Source organism: Electrophorus electricus, chromosome 19 (assembly GCF_041902795.1).
Source record: "Electrophorus electricus isolate QZ-2024a chromosome 19, ASM4190279v1, whole genome shotgun sequence".
In the NCBI taxonomy this organism is placed as follows: Eukaryota; Metazoa; Chordata; class Actinopteri; order Gymnotiformes; family Gymnotidae; genus Electrophorus; species Electrophorus electricus.
In genome coordinates this window covers 2,389,437-2,406,235 of record NC_137515.1, presented here as the reverse complement: position 1 = coordinate 2,406,235, position 16,799 = coordinate 2,389,437, and the positions used below count along the sequence as shown (strand labels likewise).

The following is a 16,799-nucleotide window of genomic DNA, read 5'->3' as shown; positions in this document are numbered from 1 at the left end:
TGGCGATGTCTCTCACCCGGCTATCTCTCCCCAACACAATCATATTGCCATAATCCCCCGCTGAGGCTTGTGTGGGCGTGAGCAGGTGACGAGATGGAAGACGGGTGGTCACAGGGTAGCCGGCCAACGCACCTCGTTTCTGTACTTACACTGCCCTCTGCTGGTTAAGGCTGTCCTCTCATCCCTACAAGGCATCGCTGAAGTTCGTTTGTGTGTACACCACAGACGGGAATCTTTTTCTTTTTTTTTTTTTGTAGTTCCTCGGCTTCACTGGTCGATTGTTTTGGAAATAAATATGGAGGGACAGAAAACAAAAAGAAGCCCAACTGTAATGATTCCAGGGGTAAAAATCTGACCCAACAGAGAACAGCAATTGCAGGCGATTTCGTGTTGCACTAGAGGTGGCAGACTGGCGAAGGCATTCTAGACATACATCACTTGGGTTTTTGCAGAGTCTTTCCAGCAGTTTCCACTAGAGGCCACCCTTTATTTCAAACACAGTCATCAATCTTTACAGGGTCTAATACGGCAGGGTGTTATCATCACCACCAGAGAATTACGGTCCAGCCACACAGTCATCTCAACGCTCACAAGCAGGTGTTTTGGGTTTTTTTTGCCTGTCATACATGCGGAAGCGCCTTTGTCCGAATGACACTTTCACGCCGAGCTGCCTTTAAGGCGGCTGATTCTCGGGAGTTTTCTTTCTTGATTCCCGTGCAAGCGCTCGCGAGTCGCCCTAAAATAAACAATGAAGTTGCCATGCCAACGAGAAGCAGAACTCTCTGTGCAAACACTCAAAGTGCGCGCAGAAAGGCAGCTCGAAATGCGGCACGCACTGCGGCTCAGGGGCGCGCGAGAGGACCGTTAAGCAGGTATCAGTTATATTTGGCACATCGCGTGTGCTCACAGAACTCAGCAAACCCAGAGTATCCAACGCACTGCTTGGGGAGGACATGTGCGAGAAAGGATGGAATCTAGATATTAATATGTTCGGGTACACTGTGAATCACTTTACCATCAAGTTCACGCTTAAGTACATTATCTGTAAATGTGTCGGTAGTGCTGCAATTTACATTGTCTATTATCACTAGGACATTCTAAGAAACCGGGATGACATGGGAAAATGCATCAGAGATAATTCCAGCCTACACTATCAGTGGATGTGTAGGTCACTGCATACATCACAGCCGCAGTAAAACTAATCAGCACCAAGCATGGCCTTTAAACAGCTGCGTGGATGTCAAATACACACACGGATGCCCAAATCATTGTTATTAACTTAAGAAAAAAGTTCTATAGACAACATTATGACATTACGAGGAGGATGGTGGAATCAAAGTTGTTGAAACCCTCTGAGGGGTAAAAGTGTATCCAAAACCTATACCCGCCCCTGGCAACGCTGCCCGCTACGCGCCTACCGACACAAAGGTACAGACCAGAGCTTAATCTTTAATTGCCAAGTTTCATTCAAGTTGGTAACGCCGATGACGGAATAACTTTTTTTTTCCCCTTTTTGTAATTTCCCCTTGCTTTTATTGTTTCTTTTCCAAATACCAAATAACGGTTGTAATCATTAATGCCCATTTGAACACGATTCACGATGTCGTTTAAAGCGCTGTCATCTGCGACATTCCATTGCGAACAAGGTGTGCGCTTGAAGTTCCACCTCGAGGTCTTCTGAGAAAAACAAAGACTTCTCAGGTAGGTACGTTACGCTACGAACCTTCCCCTTCAGAACTCACATTTAACATAAAGAATTATTACCTTGTTGTGGATACTGTGCTTCTTATTCTTACGAAGCTATTCTGTATTTCGTAAGCGCTGTCCATGAACGTGACCGCGTACCTAAACTAAATAACGCGATGACGTTCCATACAAGCAATCCAAAAACCTGTTTCATGAATGACCGAAAAGACCATTTTAAAAATCGTCTTTTTCTACAGCAGTCTGAGAGGCTATGTGAATGATTTTCTACTGACGAAAGAAGAATTGTTTCAAAGTGAACTAAAGAAACAGTCTATATATTTGAGGAATGCCAAACCTATTTTCATTTTTGTTTCATCTGTGAAAAGACTTTTCCTCACTCCCTTATCTTGACCACAAAATCTATCAGTATGTCAGACCATATTCAGTAAGGTCACCATGTTTGTAAGGTTAGACACAGTGCGATGCTCTCGTTAGCTAAATTTCGCTTGTCTTCAACATCATAACCTGTCATACGGCATTAATGGACTTGAAAATTATATTATTACAAAAGATTAATGGACAGGGACATTGTGAATCTAAATTAAATAATTAAAATATATTCAATTTCAACAGTCACTGCTTGCATTTGTTCTAATTACCATATTTTAAAGCCCATCAGCGTTATGTCTGCTCTCTACATGCTATTTCACCTTCTCCTCACCAGGATGCTGCCTGTGGCCCATTGTCGTCTTTGCCTGAAGCAGCGTTGAGGGAAATGAATGGAAAAGCCTGCAACCTACTGGTATCTCCCTCCGGGGTGCCCCAGTCTCTGGGTGCCACCAGTGGGCATCAGACGCCCCACATCCGGGTGCGTGCCACCTGCCCCCATTCTCCCCCACACTACGGCACCGCGCCGACTGGGAATGCCGTTGTCCTGCCCACCCTAAGCTTGCGCAGGCAAGTCCTGACCAACGGGAAGCATCAGAGCACCCTCGGCATCCCACGATTGTCGGGGCAACCCTCACTTCCTGGCCCAGCCAGCAACCCAGGTGGGGTGAGACCCAGTGGACCACAGACTGGCATCAAGGGTAAGAAGTCAAACCTACTGATGCTGAATTGTCACTGTAACACTGACTATAGGGCTTTTGTTGTTGTTTTTTTTTCAAATGCAAAGATGGAATGCAAGTTCTTTCTAAATTATAAACAGATCGTGACTGAGAAAGATGCTGAAATTAATTAGGACATTCTTGAGATGAAAGACTGACTTTTCACAGTGGAGCTTTTCTCCCTGCGTTTAGCTAGCCTCGATGATCAAATATGTCACCATGTGGGATCTTGAAAGAGTAGATGGTGCTCATAATTCATAAACAGGAATGTATCAACGGTGTGTCGTTTCAAAGCAAATAGGCAATCTCCATGCCTTCAATCCTGTCCCCACTCCTTCCATATTTCTCAGCCCAGTGATCTGGAATATGGGACATGATGGTCCTTGAGAGATACGGTGCCACGTTGCCATCTTTACCTCTCAGCGCGCTACATAAAACAACATAAACACACACGTTTTGACCACCAGCCAGCATGGATGCTGATGGACTTCTGCAATCGAATTTCACTTGTACAACAAACCAATGCAGCAATGACTGCGCTCTATGAAAACCAAGCGGCTAAAATGCTTCAGCATTAATGAGGTAACAGCAGACCTCAATCTCTGCCATCTAGCTGAGGGATCACGGCCACAGCCAAAGTCTAATACTTTCGTGAGGGCTTCTTTCAGAGCGTAATTCTGCCTTTTCTTCCCACAACAATGACACTGCTGATTTCCAAACTGGAGTTTATACTTCTGCATTGTCAAGCAACCACCAGTGTGCCTTCCTCCCCACAAAACCCTTTCCTTCATATTTTTGTTAATTAACCAAGCAGAAAGCTTGCTCCTAAACCAGCCATGCCCAGAGAATGAAAGGAAAGGTATTAGAAGTTAACAGAGCAGAACGGTTTTTCCGGGCCTCCGCAGGTTTGGAATTTTCATGAGTATTGTTGTGTTTCTTTTAATGTGAACAAAAAAAGGCATCATGTTTGTTTATGGACAACAAAGATGTAATAAACCTGCCAGCAACAACTATTACAAAATGAGATGAAAGGAATATGATCGTTTTGGTGCTTTTAAAACCACATGCCTTTCACGATGATCTGTTTCACTTCCCTTTATCAGACAGAGCGGATGTGCCGCACTGTCCTCAGTAAATATTTTATGTCATGGTGTGTTTGAGATGGGAGGGATTATATTTAGTTAAGTCACTAAGTTCAAGTTGTGAGATATAGTTGCCCATTTTCAGTGTAGTACATTACACCAAAACTAAATTAATGCGATTCTAAATTTACAGAATTAAAATAAGTATTTATCCAGTAGTAGGAAACAAACAGCATTTAAATGGAGATTTGTAATGAATTAACAGGCTGGCAGAATGACAATATCAGCTCTTTATCCTAAAGAATTATTATAGTCATGCCATATGGTGACACACTTTAGTAAATTAACTAATTAGGACTTTAAGAAAGAATATTTTTTAAGAAAGAGGTTTTTTTTTTTAATTCAAACAGTTTGAAGTTTAACTTCTTGATCTATCATTGTCTACATTCTCAATCTTTAATCTCTGTGACCACAATCAAAAATGGAAATTTTGTGATGTGCAAAGTATGAATAATATCTTCTTTACGGGCATAAAAATGCAGACAAACCATTTAAAAAATGTCTTCTCTTGCATCCCATTCCTCTGCTGTTTCCCAGGCTCTCAGTCACTGGTGCCAAATGGAAAACTACTGGGACAGAATGGGCTATCAAACCTGCAGGTGTCCAGCAGTGCCATGGTCGTGCAGAGCCTGAGCCCCGTGTGTTCAGCCGCTGTCCAAGTCTCTGTAGCTCCCTGTCCGCCACACTCGCTTGGTCTGTTTGTGCCTTTCACAGATGCCAGGTAAAATAGTCCAAAAGTCTGAATGATGCAAATAAATAAATGTACTTCTTTTTTTCCCCCCTTTGTTAATCCATGCATGTTCTGGTTATGATACAGACTGGATCAGTTGGCATTGCAACTGAGCCTTGAAGCTAATGCTTGTGCACTGGTGCAGGTCTGTGCTGTCCAGAGAGTCCCTGGCCTCCACCACTCTCAGCCTTGCTGAGAGTCAATCGATACGCAGCAGCAAGTTGGACTGGCCTCATGGCTATCGCGTGCTTCCACCGCTCGGGCAGCCGAACAGCTGCAGTCAGATGGCTGATGGAGCAGAGCATCTCAGCATCCCTCTAGGGACCGCAATGTCTGGGGCAACCAGTGCCTCCAATCCAGCTTCTCTTCCCGCTTATCTGTTTAAGGAGGACGCCCACAGCCCCCGGCATTCCGGACGCCCCAAGAAAAGGGCCCTCTCGGTCTCGCCTCTGTCTGACGGCATTGCCATCGACTTGAACTCCATTATTCGAACCTCTCCCACCTCTCTGGTGGCCTACATCGTGGGCTCCCAGAGTTCTCCAGCCTCTCAGCCGACCCCTTCTCCCCTGCAGTCTGAAGTATGTGGGCATCTCCTGGGCGTCAGGGGAAGCTGCATTCCCAATCCTAGTTTCGTCAACCCGAGCCCCAAAGTCAGCTCCACGCTAGGCGAGGCCTTGAACAGTTACTGCCACCCCGACACAGTGGCCTCCTGCATGCAGAGGTTGGAAGAAGGGGGTTCTCACGACAACCAATCAGGAGGGAGTAACCTGGTGGTGGAACATCAGCATTTGTCTGAACAGGAGCTCCCAATAAGCCACACCGCAGTGGCAGCTAACAGTGTCTCACAGAACAACTTGCCAATGCCTGCACAGCCTCAGCTCGGAAGGACAGCCACGGTCAAGCCCCTCGGCCTCCCTCGGGGTGCTCCGCCGCCCTATTACTCCCACCATGTGCATCAATCACCAGTTGGTCACATGGGACATGCTCGGAACCCCACAGACCTGCGGTCTGCACCACCTGCGGACAATCCTAGAGTTCAGCCCCTGGCCCTGGGCCCCATGCTGGAGGAGGACGAGGGGGAGCTCGAGGATTCCGACGGGGTGCACCGCTGCTGCTGGCTGGACTGCAGCGCCACCTACAGCCACAAAGAGGAGCTGGTCAAGCACATTGAGAAGCTCCACATGGAACAGCGCAAAGGAGAGGACTTCACCTGTTTCTGGGCGGGGTGTCCACGGAGACACAAGCCATTCAACGCTCGCTACAAGCTCCTGATCCACATGAGAGTACATTCTGGAGAGAAGCCCAACAAATGCACGGTATGCAGACTTGACCTACTATTAGAAGAATACACCTATTACCATTCACCTGTGAAGAATTACCCAGTTCCCTGTCCCAACTCTGATTACCATGTATCCATCTGCAGATTTCAAAGATATAATAGGCATTCAACATGTTTCATCCGTGAGTCTAATCTTCCAATCTCTGTCGTGTCTCTAAACATTGGTAACCAGTCTAGGTAGGAAGCAGATTTAAATGTTTTTTTAAAGTGCTGTTTGGACAAGGCTACCGAAGCATCGCAGGTGGTTTTTACCATTTGAAACTAAAATCTGGAGTTCCAAATGATTTAAGATGCCAAGCAGTTTAAAATCCATTGTGTGCTTTGACATGCTGTCACGCTGAGGTTAGGTGGAACAACCCTTCAGTTTCGGGTGCCTGTTCCTCTCGCAGCTCTGGCCACCAGCTAATTTGTAGAAGTCTGTGATGATTGATTGACAGTGACTTAAGTAATTATATAGTTATTTAATATTTTTTAAAAAGCACAAAAGACATACAGTTAGGCACTGTCAGGGAAACACTCTGCTTCCTGCCACTGACTTCTCCCAGCTGGACAAGCTGTCAGCAGGCGAGATCCTGCCAAAGGCCACGGTCTAGCCACAGACAGGCCCCGAGGTACAGTCATCTTAGCTTTATTGACTTTTATTCAACACCAGACGGAGTTATTTCTGCTGATGCAGCTACACGCTTTACTTTAGAGCCAGAGGCCCTGGAAGACACCAGAGCAAGGAGACTGATCCGCAGCCATGGTCTGTTCCGTGATAGCCGACGGGTTGGGGTTAGTGAAGAGGCGATCTGCGGTCATTTCTTGCCTCGTCTGATCTTGGCAATCATTAACGGCGCACATACCTGCGGTCGACCTTTCTCTCCAAACACTTACTCATTACTTAAAACTGCTCCTGTTGCCATGGAGCCCAGAACAGTTGGATGGTTTTGTCAAGCACGTAATTACAGACCAAAGAGAAGGAAAATGGTCACAGCCACTACCCAAGCTGAAAATATCCATTCCCTTTCTGTAGTCTTTTGTCATTTGCGGAAGTTTTCCCTCCCTGTAGAAATGCAAGCAGCTTTTGTCAAAGATTTATAATAAAGAATGAAAAGACAGACATGCCAGACCTGAATGACCAAAAAGTTACGTGAGCTTTGAAAGTGGAATTAAATAGATCATATTACAGGTCACAATAGCAGGGAGTTAGCCAAAACGTGTCTCAGCTTGTTCTGAATTTCTGGTGATGAGCTTATTGTTTACTTAAAGATATATTTTCTTTGTTTTTGCTGCTCAAAAAGAAACGTTGGTACATTTTAGTACGTGTAGTTTTAATCAAGCTGTACTCTACCTTTTCAGATAGGGCTACAACAAGATACCTTTTCTTTGAAGTATTTTTGTAAAGTATTTCGTTTGTGACGTTTTCCTGTTTTTGCACAGCAGAAATATCATGGGCTCTTACAATTATCCTTCATAACTCCTCATCAGTACATATTGCATCAAACAATAGACCGCAGTGAAGCGATAACAGCTCCCTTTTGTATCAGAAGCGCAGGTAATCATGTTCAGGGTTACCATGGAATCCAGTGGAAACTTTGGGCTGTCCACCAGAAATAGCAGCTTGAAACGCAGGCTGTCAGGAGGTTTGGCAGGGATCTTTGAGGATCATTCTTGAGTCGTCCGCCTGATCCAGCAGCTGCTATTGACTGTCTTGTGGTTTTTGTGATTGTCCTCTCGTTCAGCAGCTGGGGGCGGTCATATTTTGGTTCTTTTCACAGCCCTAAATGATGCCTGTCATTTATCTACTACCATTTGAGGTTTCAGGATAGTAGTACATCTTAACTTTTCTTTGGATTTCTTACTGATAAGAAGGCAGTTGCATTAAATGAAATGCCATACACTTATAGCGATATCTTGACCCTAAGAACGTTTATGGTCATCCATTTTGGCTCCTACACCCTGAGAAACTTGAAATTCTGGCCCTGTCTAAGTTACTGAATTCTGTGCTAATCATGTTACCTACCAAGAGGTTTGGCAGTATCAAACAAATGTGGGCAGGGAAAGTAGACTGGAATCCAGAAGCAAGACTTTAGTTTTGTTGGGTTTTTTTGGCTTTTATCACTGAAGCCACAAGCCTTTGTTTATGCAAACATGGGTACTGTTCCTCTGTTACATCAAATGACCCTTATCTTAAAACATTCTCTTCTGACCATTCTAATTACTCTAACACTTATTCTGGTTACATTCTGCTATGTTTTACAACACTCTGTCATTTTATTTGCCATGAACAGGCCTTAACCCCCAACTATTTAGAGCACTTAAAAATGTCCAAAGACTACCATGGCAGTAAACAATAATGGAGGGTGGCTGAGAGGGTGTAGTAGTTTGTTGTTGATGTGTTGCAGATGCCAGTGCTTTGAAACAATGGAAGGAGGAGAGGGGTAGATGCTACCAGGCTGCATGTCTGGCACGGGCCACAGGTGCCACGGCATGTCCACAGGCTGGCCGGGCCCTCGGGCCTTGTGCGGGAGCCGTGACGCCGCATCTCTTCAGCCCGGTGGCCTTTCTAAGGAGCCAGTGTCTGAGGCATTATTAAACGACTCTGAAAGGCTCCTTCGCGCCTAACACCGCGGTGTGTTTTCACCACGGTCCCGATCTGAATGCGTATTGATCCGGCTGCATTTCTGTCCCTGCCTTGCGTTCCTCTTGTGCTCGGCAGGCCGTCGTGATTGTGCAGGGCTAGTTTATCCCCCTAATGAGTAAATAGTGATTAAAGAAGACAGCAGTTATCATTTCAGGATTCGATAGTTCTTTGTCATAAAGTTCAGAGTCCTTTGCAAAAAAACAAAGACAAGACAAAAAGCAGAGCAGTCATATTTTTGACACATCTTAGAAACTCAATACCAGTAAACATTCTGTGTAATCAGTAGTCTGCAACTGTCATTTAGAAGCAGCCATTAGGCAGAATAGTTGTTGTGTTCTTTTTTATTTAGTATTTTGAGAGATTATTTTTCATTTATGTGAAAAGACTGTGAAATAGCGGTGCCTTCCTCCCGCTTCTTTGATAACCAAGTGTTTAATCCCAATTCCAGACACTCAGCTTCTAACACAAACACCATGTAATAAGAAGCTGGACTAAGAGAAGCCAAAGAGGATGGCACAGGAACTGAGTACCCACTGCGGTCGACAAAAATTATGCCAAGCTGCACTGGTACTCACTATTATTTGTTTATTTATTTACTTTACAAACACGGCCAAAGTGACGTCCTCTATTTTGTGGACATCAGTTAAGGCAGACAACACAAACTGCTCTCCAGGGAAGCAAATTATTCCAACACCGCTGCATTCCTCAGTGAGAAAACCACATTAAGGAATGACAGGATAAACGTTTTGTTCTTCAGAGTGCAAGGCAACGGTTTAGTAGAATTAAGGGTCAATCATGGAGCTCCCAGGCGAGCACAGTCAAGGTGATTATTCACAGCTGGTAGCTGCAGTTTCTGAGGGTCCAGGACGGAATCAAAACCAGTCATACAGCAGCCCATTCTCACACCCCGAAGGATCGATTTGACTTGACCATGTACGGATAAAAACTGTACTGGGAAGCCTTAAGGAAAAGGAAGTCCGGAATATTTCACAAGAAACCAAACAGCAAAAGTAATGAATGTTACAACCAATTTCCACTCTCTGGCAGGAGAGCAGTGGCGTGATAACAATCTCGGCTACTCTCCATAACCTCGCGCAATTAGACGCTGGATAATGATCGTGTTTTCTGCTTCTTGCCCCGATCTAAATAAGGTCATCGGTACTGTTCACAACTCAGTGGCTTGTGCGTAGTTCCAGCCGTGCCGAGACACATTCCCTGCTTGGCCCGGAGAGGACAAAGTGCAGGGGCCACACATACTTGGAGGGTGAGCTCACTGCACTGGAGTGCTTTTTTGCATGACGAAATGGGAAAACCCAGACAGAGATACTCTGCTAACGAAGCACAATGATAGAGAGACCTTCTGCCTCTCATCAGCGCTGATCACTGCTTATGTGTAGCAGCAGTACAGGAAGAGTACAGGAAAGGTTTTATAGGCCTCTCTAACTATGCTACCAGACTTGACAAATTTATGGAGTCTTTTAGATACGCAGGAAGCAGACAGCAAACTCAGGGAGGGTATAGGGCTGTAGGAGTCACGGGTAGGTGCCTGATTGGCTTGAACAGTAGAACACTGCCCCCTCCTGGTTAAAACACGCAGAGACACTACTTGGGCCCCTAAATGGTCCAGCAAAAGTACTTCCTCAATTCAACAATAATTGTTTTCTATGCCATCTCTCTCTCTCTCTCTCTCTCTCTCTCTCTCTCTCTCTCTCTCTCTCTCTCTCTCTCTCTCTCTCTCTCTCTCTCTCTCTCTCTCTCTCTCTCTCTCTCTCTCTCTCTCTCTCTCTCTCTCTCTCTCTTCCATGGACAGTTTAATGGCTGCCACAAGGCATTCTCCCGCCTGGAGAACCTAAAGATCCACTTACGGAGCCACACAGGAGAAAAGCCCTACACGTGCCAGCACCCAGGCTGCCTCAAATCCTTCAGCAACTCCAGCGACCGGGCGAAGCACCAGCGCACACACCTAGACACAGTGAGTCCAGGCCTACCGGCCCTACACCCCTGTGCCACAATCTTAGAAACGAGCTGCCATGTGGAATTCCTGGAGTGCCTCAGGGCTACCTGCGCGTGCCCGTGCATATCTGTGCAGAAACCATACGCGTGCCAGATTCAGGGCTGTCTGAAGCGCTACACGGATCCCAGCTCTCTGCGGAAACACGTCAAATCACACTCCACCAAAGAACAACAGGCCAGGAAGAAGGTAAGAGGGAACATGGCTGGATTACCATATCGGTGTCGCATACGCTCATCACACATGTCATTTAGGAAGTAATTCTTCAACAAACAGCACATATCTCGGAGGCCCAATGATATTCAAGCTACCCACAGCAAACGGGGAAGCCATATGTGCAGATGTTGTTTTTCTCTCACTGTGTACATATTTTTTTAACATGTGCTAACATATACTTGTGATATACAACATGCATCAGTTTTATAGGAGATGTGCTGATAAAACTGGTGAACTTATAACTTGTGTAGGAGCAGAGCTCATTATCACAGAAAGAAAAAAAAAATCACATCACCATAGATACAGCAACTTAAGGTATGCTGCTTCTTGACTGCAATGAAAAAAAATGTGTACTGGTAGCATGTGTTTTCTTCAGTTAATGTCAGTGAAGCGCTTAAAAATAGCATGCTTATATTCCAGTGCGAGTGCTACGCTATAATTTAAGCTGTTTTTAAGCACATCACTGACACGAACTGAAGAAAACACATGCTACCAATATTACTATATATTAATATTAATATATTATGGCTATGTGCTGTCCTTCCATAGTTCTGCAGTTAACCCCAAAAGAGGAACTTCTATTTGTTCATGTGTCAATATGATCAAAACCCCTTAAGGAAGCAAGTTTGCATATTTAAGAACCAAAACCATTTTTCAAAGACAGCCAAGAGTTTTGTTTAATTCCTTTTCCTGTTATTTAGCTGAGAGCCAGCACAGAGGTCTCCCGCGAGGAACTCTCCGAGTGCTTATCTATCCAGCCCCTGCAGCCCAGCCTGTCACCGCTGGATTTGATTCCGAGCGATTTGTGCCAGCATCCAGGGTCGGCCTCGGACGCATACACAGGTTTGGGGGTTTTTGGGGTTTTTTTTTGCATGCGCCGAAGTGTGATCAGTCACTCGTCGCGTGAGCCGGATGACTTCGTTTTTCTGTGTGTGCACGACAGGTGTGTTCTGCGCTGGCCGGTGTGCCCAGGCAGCCGACGTCCACAGCCCCGCGCCGCTGCCTGCTGTGACCCCTGCTCGCCCATCTCCGAGTGGAGCACGCTTCCCATTGGCCCCCCCGCCCCCCCCGCCCCCGGTCAACTGCAGGTGCTACCCTTTTACGGGCTTCTTTCAATGCAAGTCTGCCTCTTATATTAGGTGGTTTGAGAAATAATCCATGACACTTATTTTATCCACATTAGCATTGCTTGGGTGATCCATCTTGTTCAATCACAAAACGAAGACACTTCCCTATTAGGAAAATGGCACAGGAAATGAACTAGGCAATTTTAAGAAACAGGCTATAACTGAGGTGTACAGGTCTTGCAGAAAGTGGTTTAAATATAACACTCTAACCATGCCACAAACCGAACATCAATGTCAAACTAAAAAAAAAAAATGTGTAAAGGCTTTGAACTGCTAAGAAATTCATTAATTTATTCATTCTCTTGTTGGTAATAGCAGAAGGAGACCGCTATATTCCATGGTGACCACTATAGCAAATGAATGACAATAAGGGTTTTTAATTGCGTACTTTGAGAGCCGCGGCAGTCCGGTCCTTCCCAAAGACTCCTGCCGTGCCTAAAATTGGTTGCTGGTTCACAGGAAGTCTAAAGGAAAGTTTAAAAGGAGGAGGATAAAAAAGACTGCTCATGCTAAATCTCATCTATAAGCAGAGGAAATGAAGGTACATTTGTACTCATTTGAAACCACAGATCAGGCCAGACAGAGAAACTGCCACATAAGTTGGCCTAACTTCTGTATGCTTCTGTCGGAGTCTCTTCGCAAGGGTGATGAATTGGTTCACATAATCCTTGCCATTCTCATGAATGCATTGTGAAAGCCCCTACTCCTCACACCAGTACGGTTTGGTTTACTCTCAATGCAAGAACCTGCCATGGACTGAATTGCTATTTAGTTTGCATTCAGTCTGAGTTCACCTTGGCAGAGAAGGTGGTGATGACTGACTTAAACGCTCCGGCACTCTTTTTTTCTTTTTCTCTGATCTGCAACAAACGCGTCCTTGCACATCGGTTGTCATGGCTTTATGGCTGCAGACTCATAGTCCAAATAATCTGATTAAAATAAAACACCATTTTGCCTCGCCGTGAAAGGCACCAATGGGCTTTTTGTGAGCCTCACACGTCCACTGTGGCAGAGGCGCTCGGGGGAGGGGTCCGCCAGGCGTCACGGCCTGCCAGCAAAACCCATTCCTTCAGTGGGGCACTTCAAAGGTGCCCAGAGGGGACCCGCTTCAGGGCTGGCCGAGCCAGATGCCTCTGGCTACGTGCTGCGCGACTGTTCCAGCGACAGCGGCGGGCCTGCAGCGCACGGCGGGGACCCCACAAAGACGACCATCCAGTCCAGTAGGAGCGAACCAGGTTCAGCCACGCCGGTCTTAAGAGCCCACATTAATTGATGCTGTGGCCACCAAGCAGAAGAAAGCAGAAATGCACTAAGTGCTTTAAAGAATTGAGAAAATGGGATGAAAGGGTGAGGCAGACGGATTGCTGTAATTATCTCTCTGTGTGTTAAATCAATTGTAAAATCCCTGTGACCCTTTTTTTCAATGATTTTTCTATAAAGGGGAGTCGTTCTCATCTACTGCCACAGTTCTGATGCAGTTGTTACAGCCAGGCACGCCCTTTGTTCTCAGAGAGCTTGCAAATAACACACCATAACCTCCTGGATTGTTCGTTTTTTTGTAAACTCCCGTATAAATGTGGATCAGGTGCAGTGCTGCAGTGCCTGATGGTAGACTCTCGAGGTCCTGGACTAAAATGTCGCTCTCTCAGGTTCGACGATCCTGGAGTCCAGCAGCCAAGCTCCACCCCCCATAACCGACCTCCTCCTGTACTTCCTCATTCACACCACCACATGATTGCAGGGCAAAAGCAAAACTCGCTACCCAGAGACCCCAACCTCTCCGCTGCGTCTCTCCCCCGCCGTCAGGACAGTAGGTTCCTTGTGTTTATTTTTGTAATATATTTTGTAATATAGTAGTAATAATAATAATATTTGTAATGTCATATACAGTTTATGGAGTGGGCAAAGGATGCAAAGTCCAGCCAACCAAAACACATTTGAAGTGTCAGCCTTTTTCTAAGTCCCACCTTCCCGCGCGAGAATGCGTTAAAACTTCAAAGCGAAACAATCAAAGGGTCCCCAGAATCGAGGGAAGAATTCCAGGTGTAAAAAGAAAAACATGTCCAATAAATCAAAGTAGTAAAACGAAGTTGGAAAGAACTCTTATTATTTGTTAATTATGCACACATATACCTACACATATAAGGCGTATTAATGGAGAGGGGAAAAAAAAGTCCACCCACCAGAAGACAGGGATTCTGTATGCATGAGCCCCATGCGCAGTGTTATAAATGCACCTTCATTTCACTCTGTAGGCAGTGGATTGCTGCTGTTGTTGTTTTTTGGTTTTTTTCCTCCTTCTGATCTACATTACATCCTAACACCATATCTCATTAGCCGTCGGGTGTTTGCAGAGAGGTGAGCCCGCATGCATATGCAAGGCTGCGCCCCTGCCGCACGCGGTCTTTACGGCACGGGAAGAAACCCGGCTGAATGATTCATGAATCTGTACTTCTGTTGCAGCAGCAACAGATGGCTGTCTGTTAGGCAAAGTCAAAAATAGAGCCCTCTAATACAGTCCGTATCGTGTACTGTGTAAGCCTGCTCCCAGTCTTTTCCAAGCTCACGCTTCTTACTCAGAAGTGGATATCAGATCAAATTCTACTTGTGCCTTCTTTTGACTGCATGGCAGGGAGAGTTCAGTTAAGTAACCTATATCGAAATGGTTTGATGAATGCACTGCAAACCCCTATCAGGAAAAAAGGTAATACTCAAAACCTTTTGTGTGTGTGTGTGTGTGTGTGTGTGTGTGTGTGTGTGTTTGTCAAAACACTCCTCAGGTTTCCCTAGTGTGTGTTCCCCCTCCTACAGTGACTCACCACACACGGCGAAGTCGGTCGCCTCTTCTTCCATGAGGCTGATCCCTGTGTTGGAGGACAGTCTGGGTCCCTCGATCACGACTCACAGGGAAGGCGATCTGAATCACAGGCCACTCTCAAGGATCACAGGTGCAGGAGCATTCATGCCATGTTAACACCAGTGCACCACACCTTTCACTTACTATAGAGAACCTTGCAATGGGGAGAAATCCACAGCTCTAAATCCATGCTCACCACTGCAGTGTTCCATCAACACGTTCCATCAGAAGATTCCTTGGGGAATCAGGACCATTCGGTGGCAGAAGACAACTATCTTCACATATACACTCCGGATCAATGCCCAAGCCAGCTGTCTTGTGCCTACATGGAAAGGTGAAATCCAGCTAGTACGGTCTTCTGCACACAGGATTGTACATCTACCGTACACATCTGATGCACTGCTTACTTTTTTATTGTCTTTTAATCATAGGACCGATTGTGTGCATTTTCAAAGACAGAATATGGTCTATATTTTGCATGTTAAATTTTAAAATAATTTTTATATAATATCTTGAATTTCCATAATGCTAAGAAAACGCTAATCAATCATGTCTAAAAAAAACAGAACATTCCTGATTTTTTTTTAAATTTGCTTCACTGGAGGACGATGCCCCCTCTTGGATAAGTATGTGTATGTAAAAGAAATAAGCCTTAAAAGGCACTCACATTCTTACATTAAACCACCAAATAATGACTACTACTGTATCAGAGGTTGCTTATTCTGTTTGTGTATCATGGCATTAACTGCAATGTATTTGTTTAAATTCATAAAGAGGCAGTTAGGGCCATCATTCTGTCCTAGAGAGAGCTCTCTACTAGAGCCAGAAGTCAACGACATAAAGAAAAGCATTTTTGCAACACTGATAACCACAGAGCTAACACCTTTATTATTTTGGCTTACAATGGGGTATCTCAGTTGCAGAATAGAAAGCATCTAAAAGTGTTGCTGTCTGGAATCTTTGGGAATATATGAAAGCTTTGCTTTCAGGCCATTTGAAAGGGTCCAAGCAGGCCATGTAGAATGCCTGTGCAGAAAAGAGCCCCCTTAGGTCATATTTGGTCACTTAATTCTGAACTTCTATGGTACATTTGACATAGTCCACACACTCAAACTGCATTCTCTCCCATCTAGCCTATGAGGTAAATATCAGGAGGATACAGTTCTAGCAATAAGCTTTTCGACAAGAGCCACTTCTGACAAAGTCAACCAACACATATTTAATCATAGAAAAGGGTGATGATAGAACTCTCCGTTCTAAGATTGTATAAAGTGAACAGCACTTTTAGTTCTGTATCTAAGATAATCATTAGTATCCTTGACATCAGCACTTTGACTCATATCAGGTTTCTCGTCACCTCTGTGATTGTTCCATCTCTTTACCCAGAATCATATGCACAAGAATTCCATTTAGTACTACAGGAAGCTAAGAACAGGGATTTGGCCAGCAATAGCCTTAAACAAATAATGCTTTAGGAATTCTTGATTGTGGTTTTAATATGGTTTAAAATAAGAGCAATCTTATTTCTGCCTAACATGTTTAACCTTTGACAAATGCACTTGCCCATTAGTAAGAGTCCTTTTTGCACGACATAAAACTACTGCTTTGGTATTATGTAAACTGTACCTGTGTCACAAAAATAAATTCAAGACTGTAAAGCATTGACCTACTTTACTTTCTTTTTTGTAGTCTTGATTTGTTTGTTTGTGTGTGTGTGTGTGAGAGAGAGAGAGAGAGAGAAAGAGAGAGAGAGAAAACATCGCAGAAGAATCACATTTTGTGTGGGCAATATCAGAAACCTATGTACAAACTGGGCAAACTTGCATCTAATTAGGAGAAACCATTCTTTCAAACGCACTTTGGAATTAAAGTCACATTAACTAAGTTTAAGGCTCGTTATTTTACAATTTTATGTTAAGTGGGTATTTCCTAAACTCCAGAATTGAACATATTTTTAGT

The 16,799-nt window shown here is 44.7% G+C and overlaps 1 protein-coding gene across 5 annotated transcripts; it reads left to right on the top strand.

Annotated features, from left to right (window-relative positions):
- The first annotated feature begins 1,408 nt into the window (after positions 1 to 1,408).
- glis3 (GLIS family zinc finger 3) lies at positions 1,409 to 15,538 on the top strand. 5 transcript variants are annotated; one of them, XM_081702842.1, is made up of 11 exons: positions 1,410 to 1,701; positions 2,411 to 2,774; positions 4,472 to 4,655; positions 4,810 to 5,980; positions 10,440 to 10,601; positions 10,719 to 10,829; positions 11,558 to 11,699; positions 11,800 to 11,944; positions 13,633 to 13,793; positions 14,764 to 14,931; positions 15,045 to 15,538. In XM_081702842.1, the coding sequence occupies exons 2-11, from the start codon at positions 2,462 to 2,464 to the stop codon at positions 15,176 to 15,178; spliced, it is 2,691 nt and encodes an 896-aa protein (XP_081558968.1). In that variant the 5' UTR covers positions 1,410 to 1,701; positions 2,411 to 2,461; the 3' UTR covers positions 15,179 to 15,538. The 5 variants fall into 5 exon arrangements, with proteins under 5 accessions (XP_081558971.1, XP_081558972.1, XP_081558968.1 ...); XM_081702843.1 differs by having other exon boundaries at positions 1,410 to 1,705; XM_081702845.1 differs by lacking the exon at positions 13,633 to 13,793 and having other exon boundaries at positions 1,409 to 1,701; positions 11,800 to 11,973.
- Positions 15,539 to 16,799: the final 1,261 nt, after the last annotated feature.